The following is a 12,814-nucleotide window of genomic DNA, read 5'->3' on the forward strand; positions in this document are numbered from 1 at the left end:
GCCTATATATAGGTCACTCCCACCAACTTTAAGCAGGTTTCTGCTCAGCACAATGTGTACACGTTTGTGCAGTCTTCCTCTTCCTCTACTTGCCCTACTGATCCGTATTCAAACCCATCTTTTCCCATCTCCTTAGGTCCTGTTTGCAAGGTCTGGGTTACATTCCTATCCCAGAGCAAGCAGAGGTCTGCACAGTGACTCAAATTCCAAGTTCTGTTATTATTATCATACCCTTGCTGTCTTTACAGATTTCGCAGATTAAAGTTGCTTACATTTATTATCGTGAGAAGAGGCTCTTAAAGAAGGTTAAACATGTAGAAAGCAGTGTGTTAAATACCAATTCTACAAATTGCGCTGCATTTCTATGTTCAAACTTCAGAATAGGAGGTACTTACCACAGGTATATGCCCTACCTATCCCTGACATCTCGTACTGAGGAACCACATTTGATACATTGATGACACAAACAGTAGCATATTGTTTACTTCTGACAGTCTTACTTGTCTTGTCTTTAACTTTTTATTGGTTTTACTGATTACAAGAATATAAATTACACACAAGTTACACAAAAAGACCTATGTCACTCTACAGACATTATATGTAAATTACAATTTGTAAGGATCACTATAGCATAAATTACAACACTATACAAATTCAGTGCCACATAGTTGTACAGTGATATTGGATATGAAAATGTGGTTCATAATTGTAAGAAAGTGGATTTATTTTTGGGTTGGGCCGTCACCCACCTCAAGTAATAATGACTCTAACTTGTCAGGGTGTCCCCAAAGTCACTAAATTAATCTGAGCTCAATACCCTGATAGCTGTAGCACAGAGCAGACAGGCTTGTCTAAGGGCAATGTGTAAATGATTATGCATTATCAAAGCAGTAATAAAGACAAAGCAATAAACAATAAAAATCCCAAACCGAACTAGAAGCATAGAGTAAGATGTAATAAACAAAATTACACTAAAACAACAAACATTCAATTGGACACTTTTGCTGTGAGGTCCCTCTTATGGCTCCTGAGGTCTAGGAAGTCTAAAAATGTTCTAATTCTCAACTTTCCAGTGTTTCTGGTGCAGCTTCTCTGTGTTACTTTTAAGGCTCACAGATCCTCAGGGACCACACTTAAGGGCCAGGACTCACTGCAACAAAGGCCACCACCATAGTCCTGTCAATGTCCAGTCGGTACCGGTTGTTAGAAATAGGGTCTCTAGTTGGTAGTGATTTGCACCCTGTCCAAGTAAGGGAGTCACACAGGTAAGATAACCCCTTCTCATCCTCTTGGTAGCTTGGCACGAGCAGGCAGGCTTATCTCAGAGGCAATGTGCAAAGAATTTGTATCCCCACACACACACACACAGTAACAAAGTGAAAATACTACAAAAGGAGTCCACACCAGTTTAGAAAAATAGCCAATAATTATCTGAATAAAACAAGACCAAAACAATAAAAATCTAACATACACAAGTCAAAATATTACTTTTAAGAGATTAAGCAATTTTAGTTCATAGAAATCAATGTATGCATTTGTTTTAGCACAAAGTACGAGGCGCAAGGGAGGTGAGGTGCCAGAAAACCACAGCGATGCGTCGGTTCCTTCCTATGCAGGGGATGTGATGCATTGTTTTTTTACTGGCAGAGGAGGTGATGTGTTGAATTCTGCACATGCGGCCTCGGTTCCTTATGGTGGTGCATTGTTGATGGAGAATCAGCGCCCAGGGACAATGCATCGAAAATCCAGATGCACTGAACTGATTCCACAGCAATGAAGCAGGCACTGCGTCTGAGTTGGAGTGGTATGTCATGGACTTCAGTGATGCGGTGCTCAAAACTCACATTGCGGCGGTTCTTCGAACATGCTGTGACAGAAAGCTGGGGCCTGTGTTGTAAGCCACGGTCGTTGCAACAAGTGGAGACCACGCTCCTGTGCTGGCAGTGGCGATGCATTGAATTTTGTAGCAATGCATCGATAAAACAGACACTGGGAGACGATATGTGGATTTTCTCCTTAAGATTACCAGGTTGCACTTTCAAGGGCCCAGGAATTTGATTTAGCACCACGTGGCAGGTCAGGACTCTCAGCAGAAGAGCCCAGGCACTGTCAGGTGAAGTCTTTGATGGCCCTGAGACTTCTTAACAGAAGGCAAGTTCAACTCAAGCCCTTGGAGAACCTTGGAAGCAGGATACAGAAAGAAAAGTCAGGTTCTTTCACTCCCAGAACAGAAGCAGCAAGCAGCAGACCAGCACAAAAAAGCTATTGAAAAAAGAAAGGCTGAGATAAGATCTAAAGCCTGGGAAGATTTGGAACATGCTGCCTTTTCAAAAGATAACAAGGCATTCTGGGAGACTGTAAATTGACATTTCTTCAGTGAAAAATCCCCTACAGGTATAGAATGCCATATATTGTAATACAATTGGGTCCAGCACGTCACAAAAGTGTTTAACCAAGAAGGTTATGAAAGAGTGCCTTCAGCACCAGTTGATTCCAGTGTTACACCCATGGCCCTTGTAGACTATAGTAAGACTATCTCAGTCGGGGAAGTGTGAAAAGCTATCCTGAGCTCCGCAATTGGTAAGGCCTCAGACGCAGATGGGGTCTCAGCAGAGCTCTTTAAATTCAACATAGGTTTCTGGGCCCTCCTGATTACAAACGTTTTAGGGCCATAATAATAAGAGGATGACTGAGTTATGGAGAGAAGTCAGTGTGAGAGTTCCGAGGAGCCGGCGAACCAGAAGTGTAGAAAACCGGGCCGAGACACAGAAAACATACCGGAAGAACCCAGCCGTCCAGTAGCGCCAGCCCGCCTCAATGAGGAACTCCTGATGTTATCGGGGGTCTACCAACAAGAAGGCCGGGTTGCAAGCGGAGGGGAGAGAGACGGAGGAGGTAACTCGGAGGCAACGGAGAGAGGAGTGGAGTGCGACAAAACGCGAGAGGAGCCCAGCGGCGGCATACAGACAACCCCTGAAGCGGAGTCGACTGTGAACAAGCCCGGCGGCTCAGAGAAGGCAGAGGACGCCCCGGGTCCCAGCGCCACGGCCCTGGTCCAGGGCCATGGCTTAAGGCAAGTAGCCCTAAGAGGATTGTTTTAGTGGTGGTGTGGTGGCGTGGGGACATAGAGCACGCATGTGTTTGTTTTCGTGCACTTTCCCCAGCACAAGGCACCTGCACGCGATTCCCCGTTTTTCCCCAGCACTTTGTTTTGGTGGAGGTAGCACTGAGACTAGACAAAAAGGACATTTGCTAATCTCGGTTTATTCTGTTGTTTTCCCTCCTTCTTGTTTAGACTCCCCAGGCTGAGGGACGACGCCAAGGGCCACACTGATATCAAGCTCCAGAAGCCCCGAAGACGACGACCTAGTAGGAGAAGAGGATCCCTAGTTGTTGTTTTTTTTTTATTTAGACTCTATGGGACTGACAAAACAAAATCCCAACAAAAGATTACCACATAAAAATCAAATAAAGAACCAATGAAACCCCTACTACTCGTGGCGAGTTTTCTCTTCTATTTCCCCCCAGGCCATTGAGCCGTTTACAGTCAGTTACAGTCCCTATTTGTAAAAAATAACCTAGTATTTGTAAAGTGCGAACTGATCCCCCTTAAGGGTCCCAAGGTGCTTGGGGCCGTCGGGAAGATTAGGAGAGCTATTGCCAAGAGTCACATGGTGCTGGGCTGAGCCGAAGCCGGTGACCAAACCGTGAGCCCTGTGCTCCGGAGTCATCCGCCTTGCCCGCTGCGCCACCCCTCTCCCTAGATAGAAAGAAAGGAGACAAGAATGACCCAGCATATTACCCGCCCAATTCCCTGTTTTTCTCTTCCATTAAAAAAATTGGCGGTCCTGGGAAAATTTGAGGCATGGGCGGAAGAAAACAACTTTTTTACTGAAGTCTTATATGGGTTTCGCAGAGGTACTACCAAGGCAGTGTTAAATAGGGCCCTGATTTTGGGCAAATACGTCAAGGCCAGGAGAGGAGCCATACACATGGCTTTTATGGACCTCTCCTGCACCTTGGACTTAGTAGACAGAGAAAAACTAGAGGACATCATGGACATAGCTGGGGTTAACCCCTTCCTTTATTGAACTTTTTAAAAAGCCTCCATCGAGACCCGCATGAGGGTTCGATACACCCAGTTTGGAGATTAGACGCCTCCCATTCAAGTTACTGGTGGGATGAGACAGGGCTATATATTGGCCCCCTTCTTATTCCGCTTTTATATTAATGCTCTAGATATCTCTTTAAGGTCTTGTAACCCCGACGTTCCCAAAATCGCTCCATGCTTGGTCCACATTCTCTTGTACACGGACGATGCAGTCCTTTTAGCTCGTACTGCAACGGACTGCAAGCACCTTTAGATCTGTTTCATAGTTTTATGCAGAGGTTGAAACTCAAGATTAATCATAATAAGTCCTATATTTTAACTTGTGGCCCTAAGAACATCCGCTCAAGAAAGTTTTTAATTGAAGAAACTCCTGTAATGAAAACAATTAATTTGAGTTATCTGGGTATGTTATTCACCTAATATATGAGCTGGGAATGCTTAAAAACTCAGAGGTCCCTTTCAATGTGTGAGAAACACTATTTAGATTTGCTAGGAAACTGGGACATAAGCCCCCCAAAGAAATGACCATGCTTTATAAAAGCAAGTGCTTATCCATTGTCACCTATAAAGCAGGCATGTGGGGGCATACATTCGTGAAACCTTTACAGTTGCTAGAGAACAGGTTTCTAAATAGGTTCTTAGGGCTCCCTAGATCTAACACAAGCTTCATATCCCATAGCGAATTGTTCATACGTTTTTAAGAAGACCTGGTGGGCCTGGCTCCCATTCTGTTGTGGGTCAAAATTTGGTCCACACCCAACTTAAGTCTCCCACGCAGCATAGTGGAGGATTGCTTGAGCCAAAGTAATAGGCTGGCTATCCCCTGGATAAACTATGCCAAAAACACTCTTGGAGACCTAGGATTGAAAAGCTTCTTTGAGATCACAGATAATATTAGTTCATCTTCCAAGAAGCTGATAAAGGAAGAGTGTTTTGCACACAAAGAAAAGCTGAGACTTATGAATCTACTTCACAAGGTAACAGTCCAATCTTACATACCTCTTGCAGCAACCAATAGCATAGAGCCTTCATTAATGTGGCTAAAAGCACCAGTACATAAGTTTTAACACAGTTCAGAGTCAATATGATCCATTATTTAGGGACTTTCCCTATCACAGGGTCTTGGTTCGTGTTATTGCCATGCTGCAATTGTGATGGAGTTTCCCCTCAGTTAACGAAGCACTTTATGTTTTTTTGCACTCTGTATTCCTTTTTTAAGTTGCGTTTCCTTCGACCCATTCTAATTGGAAAATCTTTTAATACACATCAAGAGGGTTTGCTTGTTTTACAACTACTTGAATCCCCAACAATTTGTGTTACAGTCCTTAATTTATTACACAGGCACTAAATTTAATCAAAAAATATGCATCATGATTTGTGATGATGATTGTTGGGTGATAGATGTTTTTAACTATTAATTGATTTGCACTGATTTTGATATTCTGAGACTTCTGTATTTATTTTTAACAAATGTGCTTTTATGGTCTTATTTCTGACTGAATAGAGATTTTATTGATGGATTGATTGCGTATTTTACTAATTTCCTGTCAAAAGTACAGCGGCGGCCAGCACAGATCAGAGGTAGGGATGCTGGGACGGAAGGGGAGAAGGACACAGGGGAAGCGGGTGTTAAAAAATGCAATTAAAAACGTAGCTTCTCGACGCTTCCTCGCCGCGTCACTCCTCTGTAGTCCTCCCTCTCTGGCCTGAACAGGAAACACACCCAGACTTCCGGTCTGCCAATCACAATGCTGCCTGAGCTGCATTGTGATAGGTCTGAGCACCTTGTTTCGGTGCTCAGACGCTGACTGGGAGCCTGGCCTTGGCATGTTCTCCATGCAGGCTGTCATGCAGCCTACATGGAGAACATGCAAAGTGAGCAAGACTGTTCGGTTGTCCCAAGAGGGCCGGCCAAGCAGTCATTGTGCACTTAGGAGGGTGCTACCACTCCCCCCTTGCCCCCGGCTCCTCACGCAAAGCTGCGGAAGTAAGAGAAAATAAAATGATAATAATGCAAGTTATTTTATTTTCCCTATATTTTACTGCTAAAAAGCAGAGGGCGACGCTCCTCTGCCTAGCAGAGAAGCTGCCGCTGCAAATGTTACACAATAAGGTTTAATATCTGTGAGTTGACTTTTGCTAGGATGCAAGTACTGCCCTGGCCAGTGAAGATAGCTTTTGGGGTCTGGGTACTGGAGGGACATTTCAAATTTAATTTTGCACATGTTCTAATTTTAAGCGTCAGACACTTAACCTTATGACTGATGATGAGTACTGAGAAGCACTTGGGGGAAAAAAGCAGTTTCCCGCCTGTCAAAAAAGGCTATTTGACAGGTTCAACAGAAGATATTTTAGGCTGCTGTAGTCAGGCTAAACATTAAAGGCCTCAAGTCATGTTTTAAAGGAAAATCCTGTAGATAGCACCTTAAGTGCTGCAGCCCACAGGTGGCATGTAACTTCCAGACCCTGAGTGTATTTCCTACTACATATGACTGTCAAGTTAAATATGTAAATCAAGCTAATTTAACCATGTTTAAATGGCGGGCACAGGTACTTTAGTCCTGTTTAGCAAAGTTCAAAAACGAGGAAAAATAGAGTCCAGAAAGGCAAAATCTAGAGTGACCATGCAAAAAAGGCAGCATTGCCACCCTGCAAGCCAAGAGCTAATGTAGACTAATCCATCCATTGATGGACTTCCCTTCTCAGGCGATAGAACAAAGACAATTTACCACCACTGCAGTAGCTCATACCTGTTCTATGCCCATCTAAACCTACCTGATAACTCTGTCAATATTTGCTCTAGTCACAAATCTTGTTCATAGGGAATATTTCTCCTTTCCTAAAGACATCATCTTTGAGACTACTAATCCTAGCCTGCTCATAGATGCATCCCAGTATGTGAACAGTACCATCTTGACTAACAAGGGCATGTAGACCATTCTTCCAGACTTGTGACCACAGCTTAGGATCAACACTGCCCAGAAGACCAATAGAGGGAACTGATAGCTGTCAATGCCAGAAACCAAGCCTGTGACCATCCACTGACACGTGGATGCTTCCATTCTGTGCTTGGGCTAGGCCTCACAGCTTTTAAGCTGGCAAGGAGTTACCCACTTGCACCTGAAGACCCTTGGGCTTCTTAGGTTACTTAGAGTAGGGGTACAACCTGACATTGCAGACACCCTGCTTCCACCTAAAGTGACTGGATACCCTCACAGGTGATTAGCACGCTATAAAAACAGTGATAACAGTCTCATGTCTGCCATCTCAAGGTCCAAAATTCCCTGATGTCTTGTAACCACTGGGCCCACCCATGCGTCCCTGAATATTTTCGGGGGAGGGGGCAAGGCAGGCAGTCCTTGACATCTTTCCTTGACCAAACTCTCCTGTCCCTATAACACTGGCTAAGGAACCTCCCTAACACCTCCCAGACCTCCGAGGATTTTCAGAGTAGGGGATTACAACCTCCGTCTGCAGACACCCTCCTTCTATTCTTACTTTCACCATCTCAGGGGTAACACACTGAGGCTGGCCCTTCAGCTTACGATCTGCACCCTGAGACTAAATACTAGTCTGGCAATTCAGGACTTCCAGTGTGGACATACAACCCTCATCAAGGATGACACACTCTGTCGTGGTCTGCTTTGTCTAGAACTCCTGTATCCTTTCGCTGTGACAGGGTGGGCAGCTAATTCAGGCCAGAATTGGTCTTGCCAGTGCCAGTTTTGGGGTCCTCTCCTGTCAGAGGTGGTCACCCTTAGCCCTCTGGGCCTCCCCATGTGGATGACATTCACCCCCTACACCTTGTTGTTCTCTGGGGTCTCTGTAACCTCTGTTTAGGAACAGTATCCCCGGTAATCTGTGTTTTTGATGCGCCATGGGTGGCTGCCCCTAAAGGTTATTTTTTCGCCTGTGAGGGCTCCCTGTACAGGATGGAACCTAAGGTCAAGCAGTGACACACAGCTACCATACTCTGGTCCACTATCCCCTTTCACTTGAAGGAAAACATAGCCATAGACCAGTCACACTCCCTCCCCATTAACAATCTTTCCCTTACAGACCTGTCCCTGCAGGCACTTTTCTCGGGAGACCAACCTTTCCACCATCAGGGTCCAGTTAGCACAGGTATTCTGCAGAGCAGTGATATAGACCCTATTCACTGTGACCATCTGGAAGTAATTTCTAGAACTCTCAGGAATCACCAACGTACCTGCTGGGTCCACCTTCCACCAAAAGAACACTCTGGTATGCTCTACCCTCTGATCCTGGAAATAATCTCCCCCAAGCACTAAACTGGCTACCTCTATAGAGTGTCCTCTAGTGAGTGCCTACCTGGGCCGCCAGGCATCACCCTCCCTTTACCCTGGATGATGACAGTCAAAGCACCTGTCCCTATTAAAGGGCTTCCTGCTCCCTTACTCCCCCCAGCCCCTGTGTTTTGGCCTTCCAGCTTCCCTGAAATGAGTTGGGACTCTCCCCTCTGATCAAACATTTGGGGTCCTAAGGGGTTCCCACTTTTTTCCTTCTATTGGGTGCCTGACCTACTCTTCTTGTGGCCACTACCTGGAACGTTATTGGACACTCTGGTGTTGAGACAGACACCCTGCCAGGGTGAGCTTGAAGTCTAGTACGCAGTTACTTCAGATGTGCTCCGTACAAACGAATTATAAGGCACATTGAATCATTTACTTTGCTGCCCTTCACCCAACCATCCAGTCCCTCGAAAATAAACCACAAAATCTTCTCAAGACTGGTGTTACAGTTTCTGGGAATTCCAGAACTATGGGTGATACTTTGCTGGGGTTAAAGCAACTGAGAACATGATGGCCTCTTTTACGGGGGCATACTTAACCTAGTCAGATGCATCAAAGACCAACAGTGAATCCCTTCCAACAATCGGCATGTGCTTCCACAGACTAATCCCCTAGTTCTCATCTCGGATTCTGTGAATACGAAAGGCCTCTGCCAAAGCTGCAAACCACTTATCAATGTCGTCCCTTTACTGACTTAATGGTGACTGTGAGAACATGGGTGTGTGGTGGATTGGCAACTACTGTGTCTGGTTTTATGTTCCAACAAGTGAATGTTTCCTGTTAATATTCTAGTGACATAGACTCAACATGGGAAACTATTAACATTACAATACCATTTGCATATATACAATATAATTCATGTGCCAACTGAAAGGGAAAAAAAGTTTAAACATCATATATGTACAGTGGCATTCCACTTTACAAATAGCCGTATAAGACATGAACACCGTCTGTAAGAAACAAGAACTCCTGTGGTCAGCAGTACCACTTAAATGGGGAAAGTAAAACTTATTAACAAACTGACATCGTTCTTGAAGTCTTTCTTCTTTTAGAATATTGGGTAGTCGAACAACATGAAGTCCATGTGGTATTTGTTCATAAGGCCCAGCACATCTTCAGTGCTCAGATTACTGAAATATGTCTTTTTAATGTCGCTGCTTGTTTGTGTTGAGGGCTCTATAAAAAAGGGGTAACGAAAATCTTTGGGAGACCCAATGCTCCTGAGCACTTGATCAGAGTCTTCTTTCAGTTTCTCAAATTTGCCCATGATGTCATAATGAATGTTGCAAGGATCACAGAGGGAGGACATTGGTCTCCAGTGAGTGTCACTGTATTTAGGATTCTCATCCAAGATGAAGTGGACAAATTCCAGGAAGGTGACCGGTCCATTTGACTTTTTAGATTTGTTGGCTTTTGATTTAATCATTTCTGCCATTGTTTTTATGTAGTACTTATTTTGCCGATTGCGGAGGAACTTGTCGCGGTAGGCAGAAACAAGTCTCTCAAATGGGTTCCGGGTGAACATCACCTTGGTGTAGCTGCTGAGCAGCTGCCGCTGTCTGTCCGGCGGGAAGGAGCTCAAGATTTCAAATGATTCTCTGGAGTGAACAACCTCATTCGACAACTCAAAGTAATTGTTGGTCATGTTCATCTTGAGGAGAAGAATGATCCGCTTCCAGCTGGAGCAACCAACCTTGGGCACCTCACAGTAGATTAATTTATGCCTGTGTTCTACATACATCATCTTGGCAGCACTTGGATCTGGAAGGATGGAATTCCGGTGAAGTTTGTACTTCTCACACATGTACTTTAAAACGAGCTTCCGCTCTTTCTGAACATCCAACCAACTTTCTTCATAATCTGCAAAAAGTAAGGATTACATTAACGATTACGTAAATGCAATACACGTTACAATAACTTTCTTACTCATCAATAGAAAATGGGTGACAGGCTAGACAAAGCACCATATAAATGCTTGTACTCTTACCTAAAAACAATAAGTGTCCTAAAAAGCCAAGGTATTTTTATAGATATATTTTTAAATGTACCAAAGACAACAAGCATAGACTACTGAAGGTCTACTTATGTAAAGAGTAAATACTTTGTGTAAATGCAGAGAACGTAACATAACATAAGTATTTGTAAAGTGCACGTTCACCCTTGGGTATCCTGGCGCTGAATAACAGACGTTTACTGTTACCCAACTCAATGGTACTCCTTTTAATGACCTCAGATGGATGAAAGGCTGAGTGGACCTGCCAGGATTTTAACCTTTGACCATGAGGTCAAACACAGGCCCCAGTAGTGGACGTATTAGTCCACTGAGCCACCAGACCCGGCTGAGCTCATGTTAGATATATGATGGAGCAGAATGGGAGGCATGAAAGGGAAGCATATGGCAACAGATCCTCAGCTTCATGAAGTAAAGGCTCCAACTTATCAGAAGCCACACTGTCTGCCCAACCAAAAACATTTGTTGCAGAATAATGGCCCATGAAAACCAGTGCCAATAGCAACAGAAGCAAAAATCACAAATACTTCTGTGGACAAGCCAGGCTTTTTTAGCATAATCCTGTTTTTGTAAAGATTGGACTTTTGTTGAAGGGCAAATGTTGGATTTTCAGGTTTATAAATGCGGACAGTAATTCCATGTTATCCACTGGCATATCTGTCATTATGAACATTGGAGCTAAATGTACTAGAGCCTTGACGTGCTAGGGACGTTGGTGAGTTACAGCAAAGTTACGAGAGAGAGGGAATCACAATTGGAGAGGGGCCAGGTGTGGGGAGAAAGAGAAATAGTGAGAGAACAAAAAAGGGAGGTGAGGGCTGTGTAGAGAGAAATATGTCTGAGCAGCAGAGAAACTGGATAATGGAGACAGAGGAAAGTGGAAGAAAATAGCAAAAAGGGAGATCTGAAAGTAGGAAAGACATTAGGAGAAGGGGGAGCAGTAAAGGGGATTGGACTGGGGAGGATCTCTAAGGCCTGAAAATAATGGTGAATACGTTACAGGGAGAGAGACAATTTTTATTGTAAATAAATACATTTGATCAGTCCTGCTCAACTAGGTCCCCCCAATAGCAGACCAGCTCAGAGATATGCTGACCAAATCCAACCAAGATGCTTTAAAGATAATTGCAGGGGATTGCAATACCAGACTCTCTCGGATGGGATGAATATGGCAAGGCCAGCAGAACCTATGGCCTTAGCATCTCTAGAGGGTGTCAGGGGTCAAGTAGCATTGAAACAAATGGTTGTCGCCTCCCAATTAGAAGAACAGAACGTTGAATTTGACCTGAGAATTGCCAATGCCAACACCCGCTCTGACTTCCTTCCACATCCAACTTTTAAAAGAGGTGTTTCAACTAGCCGTATTAATTTCTATTGACCAAACACTCTGGCCAGCGCTTGTGGACATGGTCATAATCAAGAGGTCGGACAGTGATCACCAGGCGTTATGTGCCAGGTTCGACTTAGCCATATTCATGAGTAATACCCTGGCGACCTTAATTTTTTCCAGCTCAGTCGAGACAGTTAATAATAGGCGTAACATAAAAGGGGCAGAAGTTTAATCTAATGTGGTGCTCCAGAGGCAAATCCATGAAGCCCTTATTTATATTGTTTCTGCCTACGATGCGCCTGCTAATGCTCATTGTCAGTTTGCCTTTGTCACTGCGCCCTGCCAATTATTGGATCAAATAAAGCCCCTCTTCCTTAAGGCTAGAACAAGGGGCAATATTATAAAGAAACAACCTCGCTGGTTTGGTAAAGATCGTAAACAGGAAAAAGAAACGCCATGATATAAATATTTTTAAAAGGCAGCGAACCTGAGATATATATGGCCAAGAAAAGGTATACGTCCATACTGCTGGCAGCAAAAAAGAGATGGGAGTGGGGACAATGGGCTGACCTTACCGAGGCACTTGATAGCACAAACATCAAGTCCTTGTTGAAGCTAATGGCTGAAGGTACACGCACCACTGATGATCACCTGGTGGCTGTTATACAGAGTGATAAATGGGTTACCCACTTTATCTCACTCTTTTAAGGAGGAGGTACTAGGAAAGCGATTTGATGGGCTCCAGGAGACAGTGGATGTATTAATGCCCCCCAACCCTCCACTTACGTGACAAGTGTCGCCCGTCCACCCAGGGACTCTCTATGTTTTACCCTAAGCAAAACAGAGAATGCCCTTAACCAAACCAAGAAAGGAAAAGCTCCAGGATTGGATGATATTCTAGGAGATTTGTTTCTATCTAAACCTGAGGTCTGGGTCCCTTACCTCAATCACTTGAGTAACGCCAACATGAAGGGCAGCAAAATTCCACCATCCTGGCAGGGTGCTACTATTATCCGAATCTATAACAAGCATCGGCATAGCCAATAGGT

At 44.2% G+C, this 12,814-nt stretch overlaps 1 protein-coding gene across 3 annotated transcripts in view; it reads right to left on the reverse strand.

Annotated features, from left to right (window-relative positions):
* Positions 1-477: 477 nt before the first annotated feature.
* Positions 478-12,814, reverse strand: part of LOC146799541 (carbohydrate sulfotransferase 8-like) — a 114,018-nt gene continuing 101,681 nt past the window's right edge. For all 3 annotated transcript variants that reach the window (XM_085627112.1, XM_085627113.1, XM_085627114.1), the window contains one exon: positions 478-10,284. In XM_085627112.1, the coding sequence (XP_085483238.1) occupies positions 9,473-10,284 (812 nt within the window). In that variant the 3' untranslated portion in view covers positions 478-9,472. The remainder of the gene's footprint in view (positions 10,285-12,814) is intronic.

This window comes from Triturus cristatus, chromosome 9 (assembly GCF_964204655.1).
Source record: "Triturus cristatus chromosome 9, aTriCri1.1, whole genome shotgun sequence".
NCBI classification, from domain to species: domain Eukaryota; kingdom Metazoa; phylum Chordata; class Amphibia; order Caudata; family Salamandridae; genus Triturus; species Triturus cristatus.